General features: G+C 31.5%; 1 protein-coding gene across 1 annotated transcript; it reads left to right on the top strand.

Annotated features, from left to right (window-relative positions):
- The first annotated feature begins 617 nt into the window (after positions 1-617).
- Positions 618-22,074, top strand: LOC111710801 (sodium-dependent phosphate transport protein 2A). The gene is made up of 18 exons (XM_023484944.1): positions 618-1,179; positions 2,683-2,833; positions 4,616-4,747; positions 6,036-6,132; positions 7,506-7,600; positions 8,799-8,842; positions 9,173-9,313; positions 10,674-10,736; positions 12,421-12,471; positions 14,100-14,252; positions 14,853-14,919; positions 16,764-16,875; positions 18,396-18,495; positions 19,446-19,524; positions 19,970-20,083; positions 20,367-20,478; positions 21,289-21,351; positions 21,662-22,074. The coding sequence occupies exons 1-18, from the start codon at positions 874-876 to the stop codon at positions 21,723-21,725; spliced, it is 1,944 nt and encodes a 647-aa protein (XP_023340712.1). The 5' UTR covers positions 618-873; the 3' UTR covers positions 21,726-22,074.
- The last annotated feature ends 387 nt before the right edge of the window (positions 22,075-22,461 follow it).

The raw sequence follows: 22,461 nt of genomic DNA, 5'->3' as shown, positions 1-22,461 counted from the left end.
AAAGCAAAAGAAAAACATTCATATTCTAATTTTTATGTATGTGTATTAAGTGCTATATGGTGTATGGATTGAACTATAAGCTCAATAAACTAACGTTCAATTATTACTTTTTCTTATTTTACGATCAGAGCTCTTAAATTTGCTCAGGCCGTCAGGATTCATGAATCGCTAAATTGCGAAACTTAAAGTGGACTTCTTCCCTCGCCCCCCCCCCCCCCCCCCCACCTAAAAGGGGAGGGCTTAATTCTTCTTAAGGGAGGGACATGCCCCCCCCTTAATCAGGCTAGGAGGGGCCTTTAGCGCCTGGTTTCATTTTATCTTTTGTTCCTTGTCCTTTGTGTTTTTTATAGTTTGTTCTTTGGGTTTAGTGGTTGGACCACTGGCCTCCTGTGTCCAATGCATGTTTACCTCGTGAAAACAGAATGATCAAGACGACTTTACCGATGACGCAATACTTTCATCATGTACGAACTTTCAAAAAAAATTGTTTTATCCTTTTAAAAAGAGTATCAAGTTTTAGTGATGTTTGATAAAAATTATTAATTTTATTGAACAGCCCTGTGTGTTTATCGAATTCACGATAGAGAAAGCCTCCGGAGTTGTGACCTTTCCTCTTTCGAACCTCACAGTCTACTCCGAACTACCATCGGAGAACCTTCCGACCTACAACAAGGTCAGCTTAAATCTAAAATTCAAGATGGAGGAATTCTATCCCAACCTACTCTCAAACAGTCTTGAAGTTACACTCTGACCCCGGTTTTTGGCGGGAGTTGAACCCTCCCTTCCTCAGTTTAATTCCTTCGGACTAGTTCAAGCCACGTGTTAATCCACAGATCTCCCCTCTTTATGTAGGTCCCTCCACCCATATCCACCATGGTCCTCGACAATAAGAACGTTATAAGTGTGCTCAGGAAGATGGTTGGTACAACTAAACAGGCAGGAACAAACAAGCCTGCAAGCGCAAACAAAGAACTAAATCATGCCGAGAAAATAGAAACAGCTGATTGTAAACAAGATGGCGCAGTTCAGAGAAGCGTTAAAATCGCCATAGACGTTGATGACTGCGCACAGGATATTTGTGAGCAAGGAACAGAGCTTTTGCCGCGCTCAGAGTCTGCACGACAGAAGAGGAAGCGTGCTGTGTCAGAATGCGCAAGTATAATAGCAGATCCGACACAGGTAAAGGAATTGAGTCTTTATCACAAACTCAAATTTTCTCATCACTATACATATTTATCTTTCAAACCTATATGGTTAAATTCTTTTCTATTCCATTCGTTATTGGGTTCAACCGAATTTAAGATTTGAAATATCTAAGGTTTACGACATTGGTTGCAAAGATATAAGGATTAGAAAAACAGAGGTGGTGACAAAAACTTAAAATGAATTACTGTCTTTATTTCTTAACATTTTTTCAAAATTAAAATTGCTTCATAATTGACGACATTTTTTGGTTTTAGTAATGTGTGGTGAAATCTGTAAAATGTCCAGAATTTTAAAACTTTCCCCATCAGGTTTAAAGAATTTTAGATTTTTTTCTTTAGAAGATTTAAATTGAATATTTTCTTTCACGCGAAGATAACAAAAAAAGGATTTTTTTACATGAAAAAAGTATCATGCAATTTTAACAAACAACAACTTTGTACCTTCTGAAAAAAAAATCATAATTTCTTAGTTAAAGTTCGTATTGTGTTTCATTTCCAAAAAAATACATCATCGATTTATTTTTCCTGTTGAAGGTTTTGCTATTATTTCTAATTCTAACCGATTAAGGCCCAATTCTCTCTTTGATCCACGATCAGGCTATAGAATACAAAATTTATTTTAGTTTACGAAATGTAGACATTAAATATTAAATAGTTAATTGGATGTATTGGTAGATTAAATATTTATATTCTACAGTTTACAGAGAACATTTTAGGATTCTTGGAAAATTGTAGATTTTAATTGAATGAACATTTAAAACCAAAATTTTCCAGAGGATTATCTTAAATCTGACAAAATAGGATTCTAATTAAAAAATCATTAATCCTCTGTCCAATTTTTCGGCGCAAAACTTGAGGTAGGGTGGGCATATTCCACTAAAGCGCCACACAAAAAATGTTTTGAATGCTTTCATACAACCCATTTTTTGGCTCACTTAAATTCTTAATAATTAAGCTTGTTCTATAAAACAAGACTTTCGACTTCCGAACAGGACTTCTGGTGTTCAATATAATTGTATTATCGATAAGTTTGCTTTTATAATATTATGCAATTTTTTCCCAGATCATAAGTTAAGAAAACGATTTTTCAAAACGACTAATGGAAAACGATTTTACTAATCGTTTTGAAATATCGTTTTTGTAAATATCTTTGGTAAGGGTAAAAAAGTTGCATAACGTAATACAAGCAAACTTGTCTAGCATACCATTAAATGTTTTCAAACAGACCTCAACACGATACCCATCGTAGTTGAGGATAGATCAGGAGGACGTCTAGTCTAGGTTAAATCAGTTGTATGAGATGAATACTAACCATATCTATATATAGGTTGAGGGTGAATCAGGAGAATGTCTAGTTCTAACCATCTCTATATATAGGTTGAGGGTGGATCAGGAGAATGTCTAGTACCAACCATCTCTATATATAGATCGAGGGGGGATCAGGAGAATGTCTAGTACCAACCATCTCTATATATAGGTTGAGGGTGGATCAGGAGAATGTCTAGCCTGGATTCTATGGGTTCCAACCCTACTCCGTCTCCCCTGTCTTCTGTTATCTCTCTACCTGTTCATTTCAGCCCTCGAGCTCCTCGCGACCTCATTTAGGCTCATGGCGGGTAAAACAGCAGGTACTAACCAGCCATCTTTTCATATGGGAATTGGATCTGTTGAGACAGGGCCGAATTTGAAATGTCGCCTGCTCTTTTTCCTTGGTTCGAAACTTTTTGTGTAACCCTGGATGTGCAAATTTGGCAAATTTTATGATTTAGTTGTAAAATCAAATATTTATTTTAAATCTTGATACATTTTTCGCACTTTTTAGTTCATACAAAATGAAAAATTGTACACATAAATAAACGAACCTAAATGGACACGTTCCACTTTTTCTTTTTGTCCGTTCATCTTTCGTGAACAACACATTTCGTTAGTCTTGTTTCAATCGTTTAAAAACAAATATTTCGTTTCTTCTCAAAATGATCGTTCATTTTCCATCTTTTCGTTCGTTTTCTCACTTAATTCATTGTATTTAGTTGTATCATATGTACAATGTACAGTCTACATCATGTTTACTCTAATAGCATCTATACATTTAATTGTATTTTGTTGTACAGTAAGAAGTTATACACTTACTGTATTTGTTTGTAGTTGTACCGTATAATTGTACCATTTGGCGTTACTTCTATGCAGTTTTGGTTTGCTATTGTACAAATTAACTGGAGTAAGGAAGAAAATATAAGTTGCTAAACTTCTGAACTATGTTAGTTGCTTCTAATCCATCCTGTTCAAACTTTCAGAATTGGTGCTTTAAACTTGTCATGAACATCTAAAGTATATTACAAAATGTATGTTAAATAGTACAGCATAGAGTCCACAGGTGCATAACCCATATTTCATAGTACATCGTAAATGGAATAGAGTAAAAGTACATATTATATAGAGTCATTGTAAATATGACAAAATACAGAGTACATATTCTCTAGTACATATTACACAAAATATATAAAGTACATTTTGCAAAGTACAAAGTACATGGTACTTAGTACTTCCAGCATAGCATAAATCACAAGGACTTGTTAAACAGTAAATAGCAAGGATAATGAACTATGCACAAAGGAAACATAAAACAAAAAGAAATAAATTTTAAAATTAGTTTCTGAAAGTCTTTGTTAACTTATAGGATTGTCTAGGTAATGGAATTAGGTTTTTTTTTTATTAGAAATGCAATAGTCATCGACTTGGAACTGATTCACCGGATTTTTTCAGTATTTGAAACTCACTTAGGATAGAGTTAATTTCTGTAAATACTTGTTTATTTTAGCGTACGCACTCTACGCTTAAACCCACTATACATTCGGTCGGAGTACTGAAGATCTCTACAGTACGCACCAAAGGTTTAGTTTGGGGTGTATTATGTATATACAGAGCGTCCCATATCATATTAGATTATCTCCAATCTTTAACGCCAAAATACGCACATAATACTAGAAAAATCTAGCACTTTCTGCAAAAAGAAAATTCTATTAGCCTTATTAAATTTTTCAAAATGATTCATTCTTCTTAAATTTTCTGATTTGTCCCCCAAATCGTAATTTAGACCCATTGACGCGGTCTAAATTGATGTTGGACACCCTGCATATACAGAACTTATTAAAGTAAAGCATAGTATTAAACACAGGATATCCGGGAATTTATTTAATCCTGCAGACGCCATAATATACGGGAAACTGTTTGCTCCAGGTTTCTACAACATAAAAGTTCTGATCTCCGAGCACATTTTAAACATTTTAAACATTTTAAAGTTTTATTCATTTATTTCATGATCGATTTACATTCTTCAGCAGCACGATAGTGACTTTTCAATAACTGCCATTGCGGTTATTAAAATGATAATATTGTGAAAATATATCTAGGTTCTATCTTCCGAGAGAACCCTTTGCTGCAGAACCCTGTGGTTGGGTTGATGATGGGGGTCTTCTTCACCGTCCTGGTTCAATCCAGCTCAACCTGCACATCTGTCATCGTATCCATGGTATCCAGTGGAGGTAGGCAAATACCTTAATAGGTAGTTTATAGGTAGATATATATATCATGGTAGATATCTGGGTAGACAGTTGGTAAGGTAGATAGGTAATAGGTAGATATATCATGGTAGGCATTTTGGTTAGATAGTTGGTAAGGTATATAGGTAGGTATGTCATATTAGGTATTTGGGTAAATAGTTGCTAAAGTAGATAAGTTGATAGGTGGATTTATCATGGTAGATATTTGGGTAGATAGTTGGTAATTTTGATATGTAGATAGGTAGATATAGGTAGATTTACCATGAAGATAATTGGGTAGATAGTTGGTAAGGTAGATAGGTAGATGGGTAGATATATCATGGTAGAAAGGTAAATAGGTATATAGGTGGAAAAAGATCTAGGTTGATAGTTAAATAGATAACAGGTAGAAAGTAGATAGGTAGAAAGGTACATATGGGAGATTAGTACGCAACATACTTTACAGGTAGATAGGCAGTTTAGATATAAAGAAAATTAAATAATATCGACTAAGTTAATGATGTTGGATAGAAGGTATAGAAGTATAGACAGTACTAAGTTGAGAATTATTAAATAAATTTATGAAAATACAGAAACCTGAAACTTCTTTCTGCAAATGTCAAGATACATTTCCTATTTCGCAAAATATTTTGCCAATTTGAATATATTTTTGCAGATCTAAATGCATATTTTCAATATCATGATATTGAAGCAGCTTCGTTTAATGTTTATTATTTTTAAAATTCTCAAATTTCTTGCTGCATCTGCAAACTTGCTCAGGATATTATCAATCTATCTTTTTGATTTCGTAATATCTATTTTAATCTATCCAAATATATAATTTGAAATATGTCGAAGTGTCTATCCTAGGATCTATTTTGATATTTCATTCTAAATATCTATCTTAATATCTCTCTCACTATCTATCATAATATCTATCGTAATATCTTACTATACATCTTAATATCTAACTTACTGTCTATCTAGCTTACTATCGCTCTTACTATCTATCTAAATAGCTATCTTACTAACTATCTTACTATCTATCTTACTATCTAGCTTAACATCTATCTTAATATCTATCTTAATATATATCTAAATATCTATGTTACTATTCATCTTACTTAATATCTATCTTAATATATATCTTAATATATGATAATGGGAGCAAATATTGGAACATAAATATGCAATATTCATGTTTTAAAGTATACTGGCTGTACAGAATGTTATACTTATGATAATGGGAGCAAATATTGGTACATAAATATGCAATATTTATGTTTTATAGTACTGGCTGTACAGAATGCTATACCTATGATAATGGGAGCAAATATTGGAACATCACTAACCAATACTCTGGTTTCCTTCTCCCAGGTGTCTGACAGGTGAATCCATATTTTTAACAGAAAAAAATATAGTCTATAAATAGAAAATTCTGAAAAAGGAAGACGACTTAAAAGAAATACTTAGTGTATTTGAGGTGTTACAAAGCAAATAGTTTTACTAAACACTTATTAAGTCACTAGTTAAGTGAAATGGGTCTTATTACACTGCACAAGTGCTGTGTTCCATTTGCTTATTGGAATATTTAAAGTCATAGGTTGAAGGTTGTTGAAGATTTTATTCAATTTGTTTAAATGTTTACAATTATATGGATTGTTTTGTATTATTACTCTATAAGCATATTTGTAGCGGTAGGAACTTAAACAACTTAAACGCGTATATCTCTTATTTTGGCTCAAGATAAGTTTTTAGACGACATAACTCGAAGCATTCAAAAGGAATTAACCTCAGACTCTCAGAGAAACCAGAGTTAAACGATCCAACTGAAACTAAGCGAATTCAATTTGAAAATGAATTTCTCAGATTATACGTTAAAAGCTAAAAGGCTTTGAGATACTTTCTGCATTTTGTAGTTAAAAGTATCTATAAAATACTGTTGTAGATTTATTTTAATTTTTAAAAAGTGAGACAAAAACTTATTTCCTTTGTTTTGCTCTTCAAAGGCAGAATATTGAAAGAATTTAATACAAATAAATTTTATTGTTTAATTATTAAACTATAGAATTGAAACTTGAGATACATAAACTTACAAATGAACAACAGTGAGAACCAAAAATCAATGAAAAAGAAAACGATTTCAAAGCAATCATAAATGTAGGACTTATCCAGGTGTGTTGTCATAAAGCAAGAAATTTTACTAATCGCTTAAAAATCCCTTGTTAAGTGAAATGGGTTTGTCACTGCACATTTGCTGAGTTTCATGTTCATTGGACTGTTTAAAATTATAACTATAGTAATCTTCCTATTTTACATTTTTCTGGTTCTAACTTAATTGCAATTTGCAATATCTGAATTTTTACTCAAATATCTATGTAGATGAATAAAGATAAATTAGTGTGTAATATTTATAGTTAATATAGGATTAAATATCCAATTAACATTAACTATATTTTGTGAGATAAATAGATATGATTTACCAAACAAACAAATAAATAATGTAAATGAAATGAGTCTTTGCCACAAACTCTGATTGTCAAATCCCTAAATCATTGCATCACAATGTATTAGATTTTTTAAAATATGAATTCTGTTAAATCATACAAATTTTGAATATTAAATTTACAATTCGTTTGATATTTAAATCTTTGAATTCTGTTAGATTTAAAGTTTGAAATATTCAAGGATTACACGATCAGGTTGCAAATATATAGGGATTTGAGGTTTCTGGCAAAAGCTATAGGTTCCATAATTTCAGAGATGAATTTGAGCGCGCGTTTTCTGGGGCTACGGTTCACGATTGCTTCAATTGGTTAACTGTTCTGGTTCTCCTCACTATCGAAGTGTGCACAGGTAACAAAAAAAAATGTAAAAAAATGTTTTTTGTTTTGTTTTCCGATTTGAAAAAATTAAAGAGAAAATCGGGGGGAAAAACTGTTCCTTTTTATGAACCACCTGCAATAGTTTACTCAGACATTTTTAATTGTGTTGAAGATTTTGGAATAAAAGAAAGGTTTTAAATTGATCATTTCGTAAACCAATGGATAAAAAGATACGAAAAATAACAAAAAAAAATTGGCCAACCATAATATACAGTTTCTCTTAATTAATCAATTTCTTAATTAGTAAAGCCAAAAGAATAATACAAGATTGTATAAGTATGCAGGGACTAAATTTCTGTTGTTCATATCTCTTCTTGAAAGCTTTATGCTCTCATGAGATCAATGGTTTTTTATAGAAAATTAGAAGATTAGAAACCTTTATGCTCTCATGAGATTAACGGTTTTTTAGAAAATTAGAAGATTAGAAAGCTTTATGCTCTCATGAGATTAACGATTTTATAAAGAAAATTAGAAGATTAGAAAGCTTTATGTTATCATGAGATCAACGATTTTATAAAGAAAATAAGAAGATTAGAAAGCTTTATGTTCTCATGAGATCAACGATTTTATAAAGAAAATTAGAAGATTAGAAAGACTTATGTTCTCATGAGATCAACGATTTTTTATAGAAAATTAGAAGATTAGAAAGCTTTATGCTTTATGCTGATTAAGGGTTTTATAAAGAAAATTAGAAGATTATAGAAAGCTTTATGTTCTCATGAGATCAACGGTTTTATAAAGAAAATTAGAAGATTAGAAAGATTTATGTTCTCATGTGATTAACGATTTTATAAAGAAAATTAGAAGATTAGAAAGCTTTATGTTCTCATGATATCAACGGTTTTATAAAGAAAATTAGAAGATTAGAAAGCTTTACGCTCTCATGAGATCAACGGTTTTATAAAGAAAATTAGAAGATTAGAAAACTTTACGCTCTTTTGAGATCAACGGTTTTATAAAGAAAATTAGAAGATTAGAAAGCTTTCTCATGATTTCAACGATTGTATGAAGAAAATTAGAAGATTAGAAAAAACAAGTTTGTTTAGGGTTCTTTCTTACACATCGGTAAGAAATAGAAATTTCAAACATTTTTCATTTTACTAACTAACTATTTTAGCGAACACTTCCTTTAAACCTAATATTGTTAGAATAACCCCTTGTATTACTAGGATACATGTTCCATCTGACAAGTTGGATGACAGAAAAACTAGAGGTAAAATTAAATCCTTTTTATGCTTTACTTTATTATAGGCGTGCTTTTACCCTAACAGCCCTTCCTGGGTGATCACTTCACTCACTACACGCTTCCAGATATAAACAATTACATCAATGTTTTCCATGAAATAAATACATAGAAACTCTGACTTTTTAATCTTGGAACAACGTATAGAGGTTTCAGATTTCAAACTGTAGCAGTACTGCAGTATGCATTCTGCAAAATCAAATTGTCAAAGTTTAAATTTTCAAAGGTTTGCACCTTCAGGTTGCAAAAATACAGAAATAGTAAAAGTCAACTTTCAGTTCATATATCCGTTTATTTTAGGCTGAAGTAAACTACTCGATAAACAACAATTCAATGAGCAGCAACTACTCGATGAGCATTACTTCAGAAAGCAGCAAAAGTGGAAAAAGCATGAATTTTCTGGGAGACTTAACTAAACCCCTGACATCAAGTATCATGCAGGTTGGAATTTATACATTACTAAATAATACCGGGTTTTGAAATCTAACTTTTTAATTTGTAAAAGAAAAGCTATATTTGGCTTCTTTGTTTGTTTGTCTGTCAGTCTCCTTGGACCGTGAATGAGAAAATAATATTAATATTCTTTATAATGGCGTAAAGGAGTTGATTCTTTGCCACAAACTCTGATTTTCTAATACCTATATCTTTGAAACCCAATGTCGTAAACCTTTGATATTTCAAACTTATGTTATTTGATCTAACAGAAGTCATAGTTTGAAATTTCAAAGGTCTATGACATTGGAATCCAAAGATATTGTGATTAGAAAATCAGAGTTTGTGGCAATAACTCAATTCCTTTAAACAGAAAAACGCTTAAATTTAAAAAAGATTAAAATGCCGACTTTTAGAGCAACAGCTAAGAGCTTAAATTGTTAAAAGGAAGGGGAGCGTGAAGTGCGCTAAATGCCTAGTGTTAAATTAGGTATATGTCTAGGGCTACAAAAAATAAGTGTGTTAATAACTTCAAACTGAGAGCTAAGGCTTGTTGACATCGAAGTCCGCCATAACCAAATATTGTTCAAGAATTCGATTTTAATAATAACTGTCTTAATTTTTAAAATATAAAATTTTCTAAAAGTCCAAATATTATTTGATTATTAAACTTATATCGAAAACATGTAAATAAAATACAGGTTTTCGTATTCTATCCAATGTGTTTGAAAAGAAAGAAAGGAATTGTTTGGCCTAATTACATATCCTCTGTTGGCACACTATTCATTCAAGGACAATATAAAATCATATTTCTTATCCACGACCTTCCTCTCAGCCTATATTTTTATTCCTATACAAGGTTTCTAACAAAGGATGATACGGTAAAGACGACCTGAAACGTTTATAATATAATATCACGAACCCTGGCTGTATTAGGTCTTCAGCCTGACATACAATCCTATAATGTTGTATTTAATGATTTGACAAAGAGAGAAGCAAGTTTACAGTTGCAGAGAATCATAAATATAAGAAAAAAAATTCATAAAATTATTTGAAAAATCGTTTAAATAAATCATTTTGAAAATCGTTTTAAGAATGCAACTTTCCCATGTCAGAACAGCTCAGACAAAATAATGCAATACCGAAAGAAAAGAGATTGAGTTTTTGCGACAAACTCTGATATTTTGATCCCTATATCTTTGCAACCCAATGCCGTAGACCTTAGATATTTCAAGCTATGAATTCTGTTAGGTAAAATAATCATTGTTTGAAATATTACAGACTTACCCCATCAGGTTTCAAATATATAAGGATTAGGCATCAGCTCAATTCCTTTCTCTCCCGTTTTGTTTTAAATCTGAATTCCTAGATCGAGAAATCAGTGTTGAAATGCTGGGCGCTTGGTGGTTGTCAAGAGCAAAGGCTTCTCAAGGTAAGAATTTAAACTAACATCATTACTTTGCTACTCTGTGATATATCAATAATAGGAAGACAAGGGAAGTCTACATTTGAGATACAGTTTAAGAAAAATAAAAAAAATCTTTAACTTTTCGAATTTTAACTCAAAAAAAAACCTTTTATAAGTTAAGATTTCAAATTAAAAAAAATTAAATTAATCAAAATAATTTTTTTTCTTCAGTTTTAGAGAAAAGAATGATTGGTAAACCGACCGATCTTTTGCTAAAATTATTTCGGTTGAGATTTGATAGAATCCAAATTGTTTTCAAATGAACCAAAAGATCAATTCACCATAAAATTGGTTTTACCTTAAAAATAGAAACTTAAAAAAAGAAAAAATATTCACTGGTTCGTGCATTATTTTTTTGGAAGTGAAACCAACCTTCTCTCCCGGCCCCCCTCCCCCTTTAAAAATTAATAGGAAAACATTATTTTTCAGTCCAATCATTTTATTTTAATTATTAATTTTCTATGATAAAATAAAATATGAATATTAATTTTTTTTGATGCAGAGGGCAAATTGTTTAGATCATAATGTAGGAAGCAAAAGAACCTGAGAAGTGTATAATCAATTATCCATTAAAATAACAAATTAGTTAGAAATAAAAAACATAGTTTTTTAATTATACTTCTTTCTATGCTACCTCATTAAAAAACTATATCTTAGACTTTAAAAAAATGTTTTAAATCTGAGTTACAGATTGACATTTTGACAATTTTTTAAAACTCTAGATTTAAATCTTATTGTCGGGGGTTGTAGGGTTTGCCATAACGTTGGTTTTATCTAAGCTTTTGCTATAACTGATAGGCAAAGTTGCAAATCCATAATAATCTGTAATACGTACATCTTTTTCTGTTTAACTACGCATCATAGTGCCAGTGAGCTGGGAGGCATTCGCACCCTCTCTATGCCAAGTAGTGCTGATCCTAAAATATCGTCAAACAGAGGAAACTAAAGAAACAATTGAAATCGGGACAAATTCAAGATATACTTCAAGCTGTGTAGATACTAGAATACTGCTAAATATACTTCAAGCTGTGTAGATACTAGAATACTGCTAAATATACTTCAAGCTGTGTAGATACTAGAATACTGCTAAATATACTTCAAGCTGTGTAGATACTAAAATATAGCTAAATATACTTCAAGCTGTGTAGATACTAGAATACTGCTAAATATACTTCAAGCTGTGTAGATACTAGAATACCGCTAAGTATACTTCAAGCTGTGTAGAATCTACACAGCTACTGTAGATATCAGAATACTGCTAAATATACTTCAAGCTGTGTAGATACTAGAATATCGCTAAATATACTTCAAGCTGTGTAGATACTAGAACAACGCTAAATATACTTCAAGCTGTGTAGATACTAGAATACCGCTAAGTAAACTTCAAGCTGTGTAGATATTAGAATACCACTAAATATACTTCAAGCTGTGTAGATACTAGAATATCGCTAAATATACTTCAAGCTAGAATACCACTAAATATACTTCAAGCTGTGTAGATACTAGAATACCGTTAAATATACTTCAAGCTGTGTAGATACTAGAATACCGCTAAATATACTTTAAGCTGTGCCAATATTAGAATATCGCTAAATAGACTTCTTATTTAAAAGTTCTGATCGCTCTGAATCTGAATCTCTGTGTTTAGGTCTGGTGTAAGGACTCTGGGTTGAATATCAGTGGAACAGAAACTCGTCAGGTATAAGATTAGAATTGTTGTTTGAAAACATTTTAATTTTAAAGAGACAGACAACGTTATTTTGAGTAATCACTATAATTCTAAGATAAAAATAATTAAAAATCAACATTTATCTGAGTACTAATGAAGAAGAAATTGATGTTTACACCTTGCTAGATTAGGAACCCAGCTTTCCCTTTATAAGTCAGCAATCTCAATTTAGAATTTTTAAAACCAAGCTAAGAACTTCTACTAAGTACAAGTTAACCAATCAAAATTTGCTGCAAATCTGTCATGGTTTTCATGAATTATGAGCGGACATCCCAAAAGAAATCAATACTATATTAATATATGTATAAAGATGAAGAGAAAGGTCTGTCAATTTACTTCTTTGTCTCTGCTAAATAAATTCGCAAAAAACTTTTGAAGAGAAACCACATAACCTACTAAATATCAAAAGAATTTATGTAAAAAATACAGTTGAACATACCTAGATAAGTACGTTGTAAAATACTACATATAAGATTGAAACGCAAGAATATCTCAATCAATCATTGACATTACAATGACATTAAGAATTATAACGAAAAAGATCATTATCCCATTCAGCAAATACAGATGCAATCATAAATCTATTTTGAATAGGTTTGTTGAAAACTGCGTATTAAAGCCTCAATAGAAAATTATAAAGTTAAAACCATCCAGTATTTTCTAGTTAATAATGGATTTGGTTGAGAATATTTAATGAAAAGTATTTATTAAATATTTAAAAGAGCCCATTATACCTACTTAGAACTAAACATATATTTTGTAATTAGGGTTTATATTTAATAACCCATTTTATTTTTTTCAAAATAGAAACAAAATCAATTCAAAATTACAAAACAATTTGCCATTGTTGAATTTTAAATGGGTTTAGCCATTTTGAGGAGACACATATAGTAAACTAGCTGAAAGGCCCGGTTTTTATTTAATTTTTTTTTTAATCGAATATTTTTTTAGCATATGAGTGTCCACACAAAATGTCAGCCCATTCGGTCCAGCCATTTGGCCAGCTATAGGGAACATATATACGAACGTCTTGTTTTATTATAAAGATAGTAGATGTAAAGTAGTATCAAGTAAAATTTATGATACTATCTTTGGAAAGCATAATTTTCTTTTTTTTAGTATCTATACACTGTTAGTTGTGGTTTTGTGTACACTGCACAAATACTGTGTTTTCTGCTTATGGAATCATTTAAAACCAAAATTTTAGTCTAAAAGTCATTTACCTATTTCTCCAAGTTTTATGGATTACTGTGAGAATCAGAAAACTTAGAAATAGGAAGACGACATTAAAGAATATTAATGAATGTATTTATTGTAACAAAGCATACTTAGTTATAGTAACTTACTAAATAACTTTCTAAAATAAATGGGTCTATTTACACTGCACAATTGTTGTGTCATGTTCACTGGACTATTGCAGGTCTTAGGCTAAAAGTGTTATGGTTATCATTGTATATACATGAGAGTCCTTTATATCTATATGCAGAACTCACAGATCTTTGGCGAAACTATCTTTAAGCTGTAAGCAGAAACAACTCCTCTTGGTCCATATAATTTCGATTGTTTTGTATAAACTGATGAGTATATGTCTATTCTAGATTGATGGGTTAGATGAGAAGAAGTGTGAGTTCCTGATGAACCTGGAGAATATATCGGACTTCTACCTGGGACTCATCCTCTTCATTGCTGCTCTTCTCACCATCTCAACCTGTCTCATATTCATTGTCAAACTTCTTCACTCACTTCTTCAGGTATCCTTCCTTCTCATCAGCATTTACATCATTTTCATAAGGTATAATCATATCACGAGTTCAATCTGTCTCGTATTCGTTGCAAAACTTCTACATTCACTACTTCAGGTATCCTTCTTTTTCATCAGCATGTATAGTATTATCATCAACTATAATAATATCATCATTTTAACTTATGTGTCAAACTTCTACACTCACTTCTTTAAGTATCCTTCTTTCTCACACGCAGTTTTATCATTATCATCAGTTATATTAAATCATCATCTCAACTTTTTTATATTCATCGGTAAACTTCTACACTCATTTTTTCAGCTATCCTTCTTTCTCATCACCATTTATATCATTTTCATCAATTATATTAATATCACCATCATTATCATCATTATTATTATATTAATCTTTATTATGTTCATTCTTCTCCTCCTCCATCTTTATCATAATCATCATCATCCTTAAAATTATAATCATCATCTTCATTGCAGGCTAAAAATTATTATAGCGACATTATCAGTTTGATAATCATCATGAAAATGATTTTATTGAAGCACCATTGTTTAAAGACAAATAATAAAAAATGTTACATGGTTTATCTATCTTCAGGGGACTGTAGCTGAGTTGGCAAAGACGACAATAAACTCCGAGGTACCCGGTCTACCGTGGTTGTCAGGTATATTTATAAACTAAGACAACAATAAACTCTGAGGTACCCGGTCTACCGTGGTTGTCAGGTATATTTATAAACAAAGACGACAATAAACTCCGAGGTACCCTGTCTACCATGGTTGTCAGGTATATTTATAAACAAAGACGACAATAAACTCCGAGGTACCGGGTCTACCATGGTTGTCAGGTGTATTTATAAACTAAGACAACAATAAACTCCGAAGTACCCGGTCTACCATGGTTGTCAGGTATATTCAAAAAACAAAGACGACAATAAACTCCAAGGTACCCTGTCTACTATGTCTGTCAGGTAAATTTATAAACTAAGACGACAATAAACTTCGAGGTACCTGGTCTACCATGGTTGTCAGGTATATTTATGAACAAAGACGACAATAAACTCCAAGGTACCTGGTCTACCATGGTTGTCAGGTATATTTATAAACAAAGACGACAATAAACTCCGAGGTACCTGGTCTACAATGATTGTCAGGTATATTTATAAACTAAGACAACAATAAACTCCGAGGTAACTGGTCTACCATGGTTGTCAGGTATATTTATAAACAAAGACAACAATAAACTCCGAGGTACCTGGTCTACCATGGTTGTCAGGTATATTTATAATTACTAAGAAAACAATAAACTCCGTGGTACCTGGTCTACCATGGTTGTCAGGTATATTTATAATTACTAAGAAAACAATAAACTCTGTGGTACCTGGTCTACCATGGTTGTCAGGTATATTTATAAACAAAGACGACAATAAACTTCGAGGTACCAGGTCTACAATGGTTTCGGTGAAAAATATGGAAATATAGTTTCTAAAACAATAAGATGTATATTATTTTCACTTTTAATATTATATATTTTAACGCTTTTATAGTTCATAAAGGCTGCTTGCGTACAAACCAAGAAAATATAAAAATGAATATTCAAGAAATTTAGTTTTTGCCCCTAAATATGATTGTCAATCTCTAAATCTTACCCTTAGATATTTCAAACTATGAATTCTGTAATGTCAAGTTTGAAATTTCAATGGCTTACACCATCCTAGGTTGCAAAGATATTGGGATTAGAAAATTTGAGTTTTTGGCAAAGACTTAATTCCTTTTCAGTAAAAGTTTAAAATCTAAAAATCTAAATGCAAATTTTTTTAATAATGCTGCATCAGCTATAAATCCAATTTTTAATATTCTCTTATTTCATTTTATTTAATTTTATACGAAAATCTAACTATAAGAACAATTTGAAAACAGAAAATTCCAAGATTTGTTAATTGAGATCTTGTTTTTCAGAGTTTTAAAATAATATAATTCAAATTCTTCAAACTCTCTTTTATTTAATCTTGTTTTATAAAACGCATATCTACTTTTAAAGGGACTGTAATCGTAATTTCAAGTTACCCTACGCGGAAAGATAGCAATGCCCGATTCACAACTGTACAGCCTAACAAGCTTTGTCCGATCATGTATAGATGTCTATATTAATGATTTTTGAAAACTGATTATTTTCAATTGTTGTTTCTCTACAAAAATGATATGCGCATTGCGTATTTGTACTGCAGGAAAACATGTAGGAATTATCAGAATTAAGCGGGAATTAATAGCGGGTCACTTGAAATTACGCTTTCAGTACCTTTATAAACTTAGAACTGAGCACTTTTTAAAACGTTTGCTTTCATGTGTGGCTTCAAAAAATTAATTAAATAAAAACAAATTTAGAAATTTCATCTGTTTTTTTTAGCAATGCAAAATGTTATTCAATTCTAAAAAAAGGGCAAGGATGTCTTGTCTACAATATTAATGTATCAAATAAAAAAAGAGTAATAATTTTGTTTTATTTCAGGATATATTGCAATCCTAGCTGGAGCCGTTCTCACTTTCCTGGTTCAGAGCAGCTCAGTTTTCACATCTACTATCACTCCTCTAGTAGGACTTGGTCTCATCTCAGTAGATAGGTAGGTTAGGAGGTAGGTAGGTAGGTAGGTAGGTAGGTAGGTAGGTAGGTAGGTAGATAGCTAGGTAGCTAGGTAGGTAGGTAGCTAGGTAGGTAGGTAGGTAGGTAGGTAGGTAGGTAGGTAGGTAGGTAGGTAGGTAGGTAGGTAGGTAGGTAGGTAGGTAGGTAGGTAGGTAGGTAGGTAGGTAGGTAGGTAGGTAGGTAGGTAGGTAGGTAGGTAGGTAGGTAGGTAGGTAGGTAGGTAGGTAGGTAGGTAGGTAGGTAGGTAGGTAGGTAGGTAGGTAGGTAGGTAGGTAGGTAGGTAGGTNGTACAAAAAATTTTGATTTTAAATCGTGAAAATTTCGAAGTTCTATCTGAAGACGACATTTACACGGGTCTTTAGTCTATTTTTTCTAGTCTTTACTTTCCAAACGAAATCTTTTCATTCAATTATTTCCAAACCAAATAAAACCTTATGGCCCAACCTGTCGTCGTTTCCTTAGTCTGTTCCACTTTAGTATTTATTCACTTTGGGTGTAAAGTAGGTAGGTAGGTTAGGAGGTAAATAAGTAGCGAGTGGGTAGTAGAAAGTTAGGTAGGTAAGAGTTTGATTGAGGTTAAGTTAGTCTGTAGGCACATCTGTAGGTTACATGGGGAATGGGTATTTAGAATGGGAAGCCTTCCGAGCCCTGACACATGTATTTGAATGTCGAACTCTTATTGACTGGGCTCAGACTTTGGTAGAGTGGGATTCCTGTTGTGTGCAATGTCCCGTAAAACTCCAAAACAGAGAGAGGGGGATTGAATTTTGTAGATTCAGAAAAATAATTAAATTAGTATTTATGTTGGGTTAGGTTAGTTTAAGACACTTTTTGGTGCCGAGCGCTGCGACTAGGACAGGCTAGGGGGCGGGCCAAGCGCTCTGCGGCCATATTTAAGACCCCAGGTATCTACGCAGGCATCCCACAGATATTATTTTTCTGGATCTACAAAATTCACTCCCCCTCTCTCTGTATTGGAATTTTACGGGGCATTGCACACAATAGGAATCCCACTCTGCCTTAGACTTTGGATCGATAATTAGGGTTACCTTCACTTCCAACAGTTAGAAACTGACAACATATTTTGAAATTAATTTAATTAACAAATTTTTTTTTGTTCATTTCTGAAATTTTGAAATATCATTACTTGGACTCAATGTTTCCCAAAACTTACCTGATTAAGAATTTGCATTTTTTCTATTTTTTGGGTCATTGTAGGCATTGTTTTATTTACTAAATAGTTAACTACTTCTATAAAAATTCTTAATTTCATTAAATCACATATATGATTATATGTTTGTGTTTTTCTTAAATTCATGCTTATTAGATTGGGGTTCTTTTTCCCAAATGGTAACTCTGGTATAGAGACACCCCCCTTAACAAGGTCTGTGATTCTGCGTGATAGAACTTAGAAAGTAAATAAATGACTGTGTAGGATAATCAAGTCAAGACAAGTTTAAATCATATTTTATTCATATTAATGATAATTTTTTTTTCTAGAATGTATCCTTTGACCTTGGGATCAAATATTGGAACAACGACGACAGCTCTTCTTGCCTCACTATCAGCTGATCCATCAATGCTTAGAAGTTCTGTGCAGGTACAGATCGGACTTCAACTTCAACCTGATCATCACTGGAAGCTATTTTTGTCTAAAGAAGATAGGGAAGTGTAAATTGTGATACATGTCCCTAAAGTCCCACTTGTCAAGGCCAGCTCATTAAAAAAAAGACCTCTATCCTTAATGGTGCCTGATAGGAAGGTTAAAAAATGTTCAAAAAGTACGTCGGAAAATTGCTTAAACATATTTAGTTTAATTTTTGACAATTACATATTAACATTATACGTATGCTATAATGCTATTTAGTGTTTTAAGGCCTTCAAATAAATTTTAGATTAGTAGCTTAATTAATAAAAAGTTTTATTTTTTTTAAACACTCAAACCAAATTTTATCCTGAAGTTCTAAACTATAAAATTTGAAAAGTGAAGAAGGTGGACCGTTCTATAGTGTCAGCCGTTTTGAAGTGATGGGAGATAACCCATATTTGAACAAAGCGAATTTGTATTTTGTAATTTGGTAATTTTCTTACAAAAAGAAGAATATTTTTTTTGTGGCATATTTGGTAAAATTCAATCAATCTCTAATATTGAATCAGTTTTTCAAGCTGAAATTTTGACGATTTGATCAAGCAGAATTTATAATTTGATTTACTTACCAAAGGTTGTAAAAATATTTAAAGGACTAAAACATTATGATTTGCATGGCAAGTGTTCGGTATCTTTCACAAAACAAATCTATTGAAGTCTTAACGGAATAGATTTGTGGTAGAAATAAAAAAGTTTCATTATTTTGGAAATTAGTCTTTTCCACAAACTCAAGCGTTTTAAATCCAAATCCTATAGCTTGGCAACCTTATGGTTTTATCCTTAAATTATTTGATCTAACAGATTCATAGTTTTAAATATTTAATGACTACAACATTGGGTTGCACTGATATAGGGATTAGAAAATCAGGGTTTGTGCCAAAGACTCAATTCCTTGTATTTAGATTGCCCTGTGTCACCTGACCTTCAATATTCACGGTATTCTCCTCTTCTATCCTCTACCTGTTATGAGATGGCCTCTAGGTATAAAACAGATGTTTTTTTTACGTTAATGGGACTGTAGACCTAATTTTAAGTGTCCGACTGACAGAAGTATTATTAAATAATTGTCGAATCAAAAATGAATGAGATATCCTACTTTTTATTATTATTAACTGTGGGTTTTCTTTGAAAGTGACCGAGGGACTTATGCAAATGAAACACAAAAATTTGAAAAATAGTAAAATGATATTATCTGTTGATTGTCATTCAGTGAGGTTTAAAGGGAGTGACAGGCAATATATGGTAGTGGGATAATTTCTTTGAACGCAAAGTCGACGTTCAAAATCCTTCAATTGGGTGGTTACGTTTTGAGATTTATTTTTTTTAATTATTAAATAAAGACGACGAAAAATGTATGAGTTCAGATCTGGCAATTCTTAAAAGAAAGTTTTTTTGTCTGACAACTTTAAATCACAAATTACTTTAGCATTGTGCAAAGTTTTGGGACGAACAACAGCTAGATATCGATGGTTTGCAATCGTCTATCTTCTTCTCATGTTCTTAATAGTCCCTGGACTAGTACTCGTCCTTTCAATAGCAGGTAAGCATTATCAATTTTAACATTCTTATTTCTAAATATAACTATTTCAGAATATTAAAATTTTAGGTTTTATCATACCCAACTTATTTGTTTATCATTAAGATAAAACATATTTGATGTTGAAAATATTGAGTTTTAAACGATTCAGATAAAATATTCTCCTTTATCAAATATATTTTCATAATTGTCATAATTAAAAATTATAATGTTATTTAGAGTATCTGACAAAATAACATTTATTTTGATTTTTTAAATTTAGATGTTAGCTCTGATCTTGTTGTAGGAAGTATTGTCCTGACCTGTACTTTGGTTCCGAGTATCATCATCATCACTTCTATCATCGTCATCAACATTCTTCAGAATACCCATCCTACCTTACTTCCTTCCTTTCTTAGGTAAACCTACATCATCATCATTATTCTTTAGAACACCCATCCTACATTCCTTAATTAGGTAAACCTACATCATCATTGATATTTTTTAGAACATCCATCCTTCCTTCCTTATTACCTTCCTAAGGTAAACCTACATCATCATCAATATTCTTTAGGACACCCATCCTACCTTTTTTCCTTTTTCGAGTGATCTAAGAAAGGGTTGTTGAAAGTCTAAATTTGACTCCAAATCTAGCTATTGTTTAAAAAATTGGAAATGATGCAATTAAAACAGGAAAATTCGATAACATTTTCTCTGTTTCTAATTTTTATGTGATCAGGAATAAAAACCTCAAATGATCTCTATAAAGAGAGTTGTGAAACGCCGTGTGTGTAGGGATGTGCAATAGCCAGATTCGTTTCTAGAAAAACTTAATTGTTTTATACTTTTAAAAAGTGTTACTACAAATTACAATATGAGAAGGTTCCAACATTTCAAAACTTTATTTTGTATCAATTAACTTTTTATGAAGCATAGAAAGAAATTTAGTCCTTGTCACAAACTCTAATTTTCTAATCCTTATATCTCTGCAACCATTTGATGTAAACCTTTGATATTTCAAACTCGGATTATTTTTTCTAAAAGAATATAAAGTTTGAAATATCTGAGATCTACAGCATTGGGTTGCAAAAACATAGAAACTAGAAAATCAGAGTTTGTAACAAAGACACAATTCCTTTTTTACCCTAGAAAAAAAAGTATAAAGTTTTCAGTTAATAATGTTGCTTTTACTACTTTTTTATGAATGATAAAGTTTTAATCTTGTTTAGTGATTGGAACTTCTTGCCTGAATGTCTGAGAAGTTTGGAACCAATGGATCGGGTAATCTCAAGGTATTTATATATATATAGGAAAACGAAAACAATGACAAGCTGGGAGTGGAAAGGAAAAAATTTTAACTAATTTTGATTTTTTTTTATATTTTTTATATTTAATTTTCATTTATATTTCAATAAAAAAACTTTATTTTGAGTTGTTTAGTGGCACCTGAAGCGAAATTTTGTTGTATATCATAATTAGAGGTCTAAAAGGTTCCCCAATTTTCCAGGGGATGGACGTCCCCCTTTCCCCCTTTTAGCTGCCTGGGACCTGGGTCCAAGTCTCTAAATTATAATTAGTTATCAAATAAATTCTTTTTTACAGGATTGTATGTATGAAGAAGTACTCTGGCATACAAACAGCTGAACCAGTAGTAGAAGAAAACTAGCTCCAGTCCGACCATCTTTCCTCGAGAGTCTAAACCGAGCATACGTCTTTTCTTTTAATTTTTCTCCCATTCCTGTTTTCCATCCTTTTTTATCAGTTTTAACTTTTAAAAAGATTTATCATCAATTTTGTCATTGTATTTTCCTTTCATTTTGAATTTTTATTTGTTTTATTTAGATCATTCTTTAAATGCTTCAAAAATTATGTTTTATGTTAGACCCAATTTCCTCTCAGATCTCATTATTTCAAACACCATAACTTGCATATTATCCTTCATCTATTTTAATCATCATGTTTCTAAACATTATTTTTCCTCTTTTATCAAATTTTATTTCATCACATTTATTTTATTTTAGAAAATCAAATATCTTATTAATTAATCTTTTAAAGTAAGAATTTATTTTGTTCATGCATTTATTTTTTCTTATGATTTATGAGTATTTCAAGCTCTGAAAATATGAAAGAAAGATGATCAGTGTTCATTGTTTAAGTACATATATAATATATATTGTATATGGTGTAGATTATATAATGGTTGTAACGTAAATGATATGTAAACACTTAAAGGGACTGTAAAGAAGAAATGAAAGGGGGTATAGGCTGAAAGCTAATCACTTTAGCTCTTGATCGCTACCCATGAAAGTTTTATCTGATGTTCCTGTCTCGAGAAATTGATATAAAACTGTGTTAAAATTATACGAAAGTTCATATATGTAAAATTTTGAAAATCTTAAACT

The sequence above is a fragment of the Eurytemora carolleeae genome, unplaced genomic scaffold (assembly GCF_000591075.1).
Source record: "Eurytemora carolleeae unplaced genomic scaffold, Eaff_2.0 scaffold914, whole genome shotgun sequence".
Taxonomy (NCBI): Eukaryota; Metazoa; Arthropoda; class Copepoda; order Calanoida; family Temoridae; genus Eurytemora; species Eurytemora carolleeae.
The sequence above is the reverse complement of the archived record's forward strand: the minus strand, read 5'-3'. Positions and strand labels throughout refer to the sequence as shown.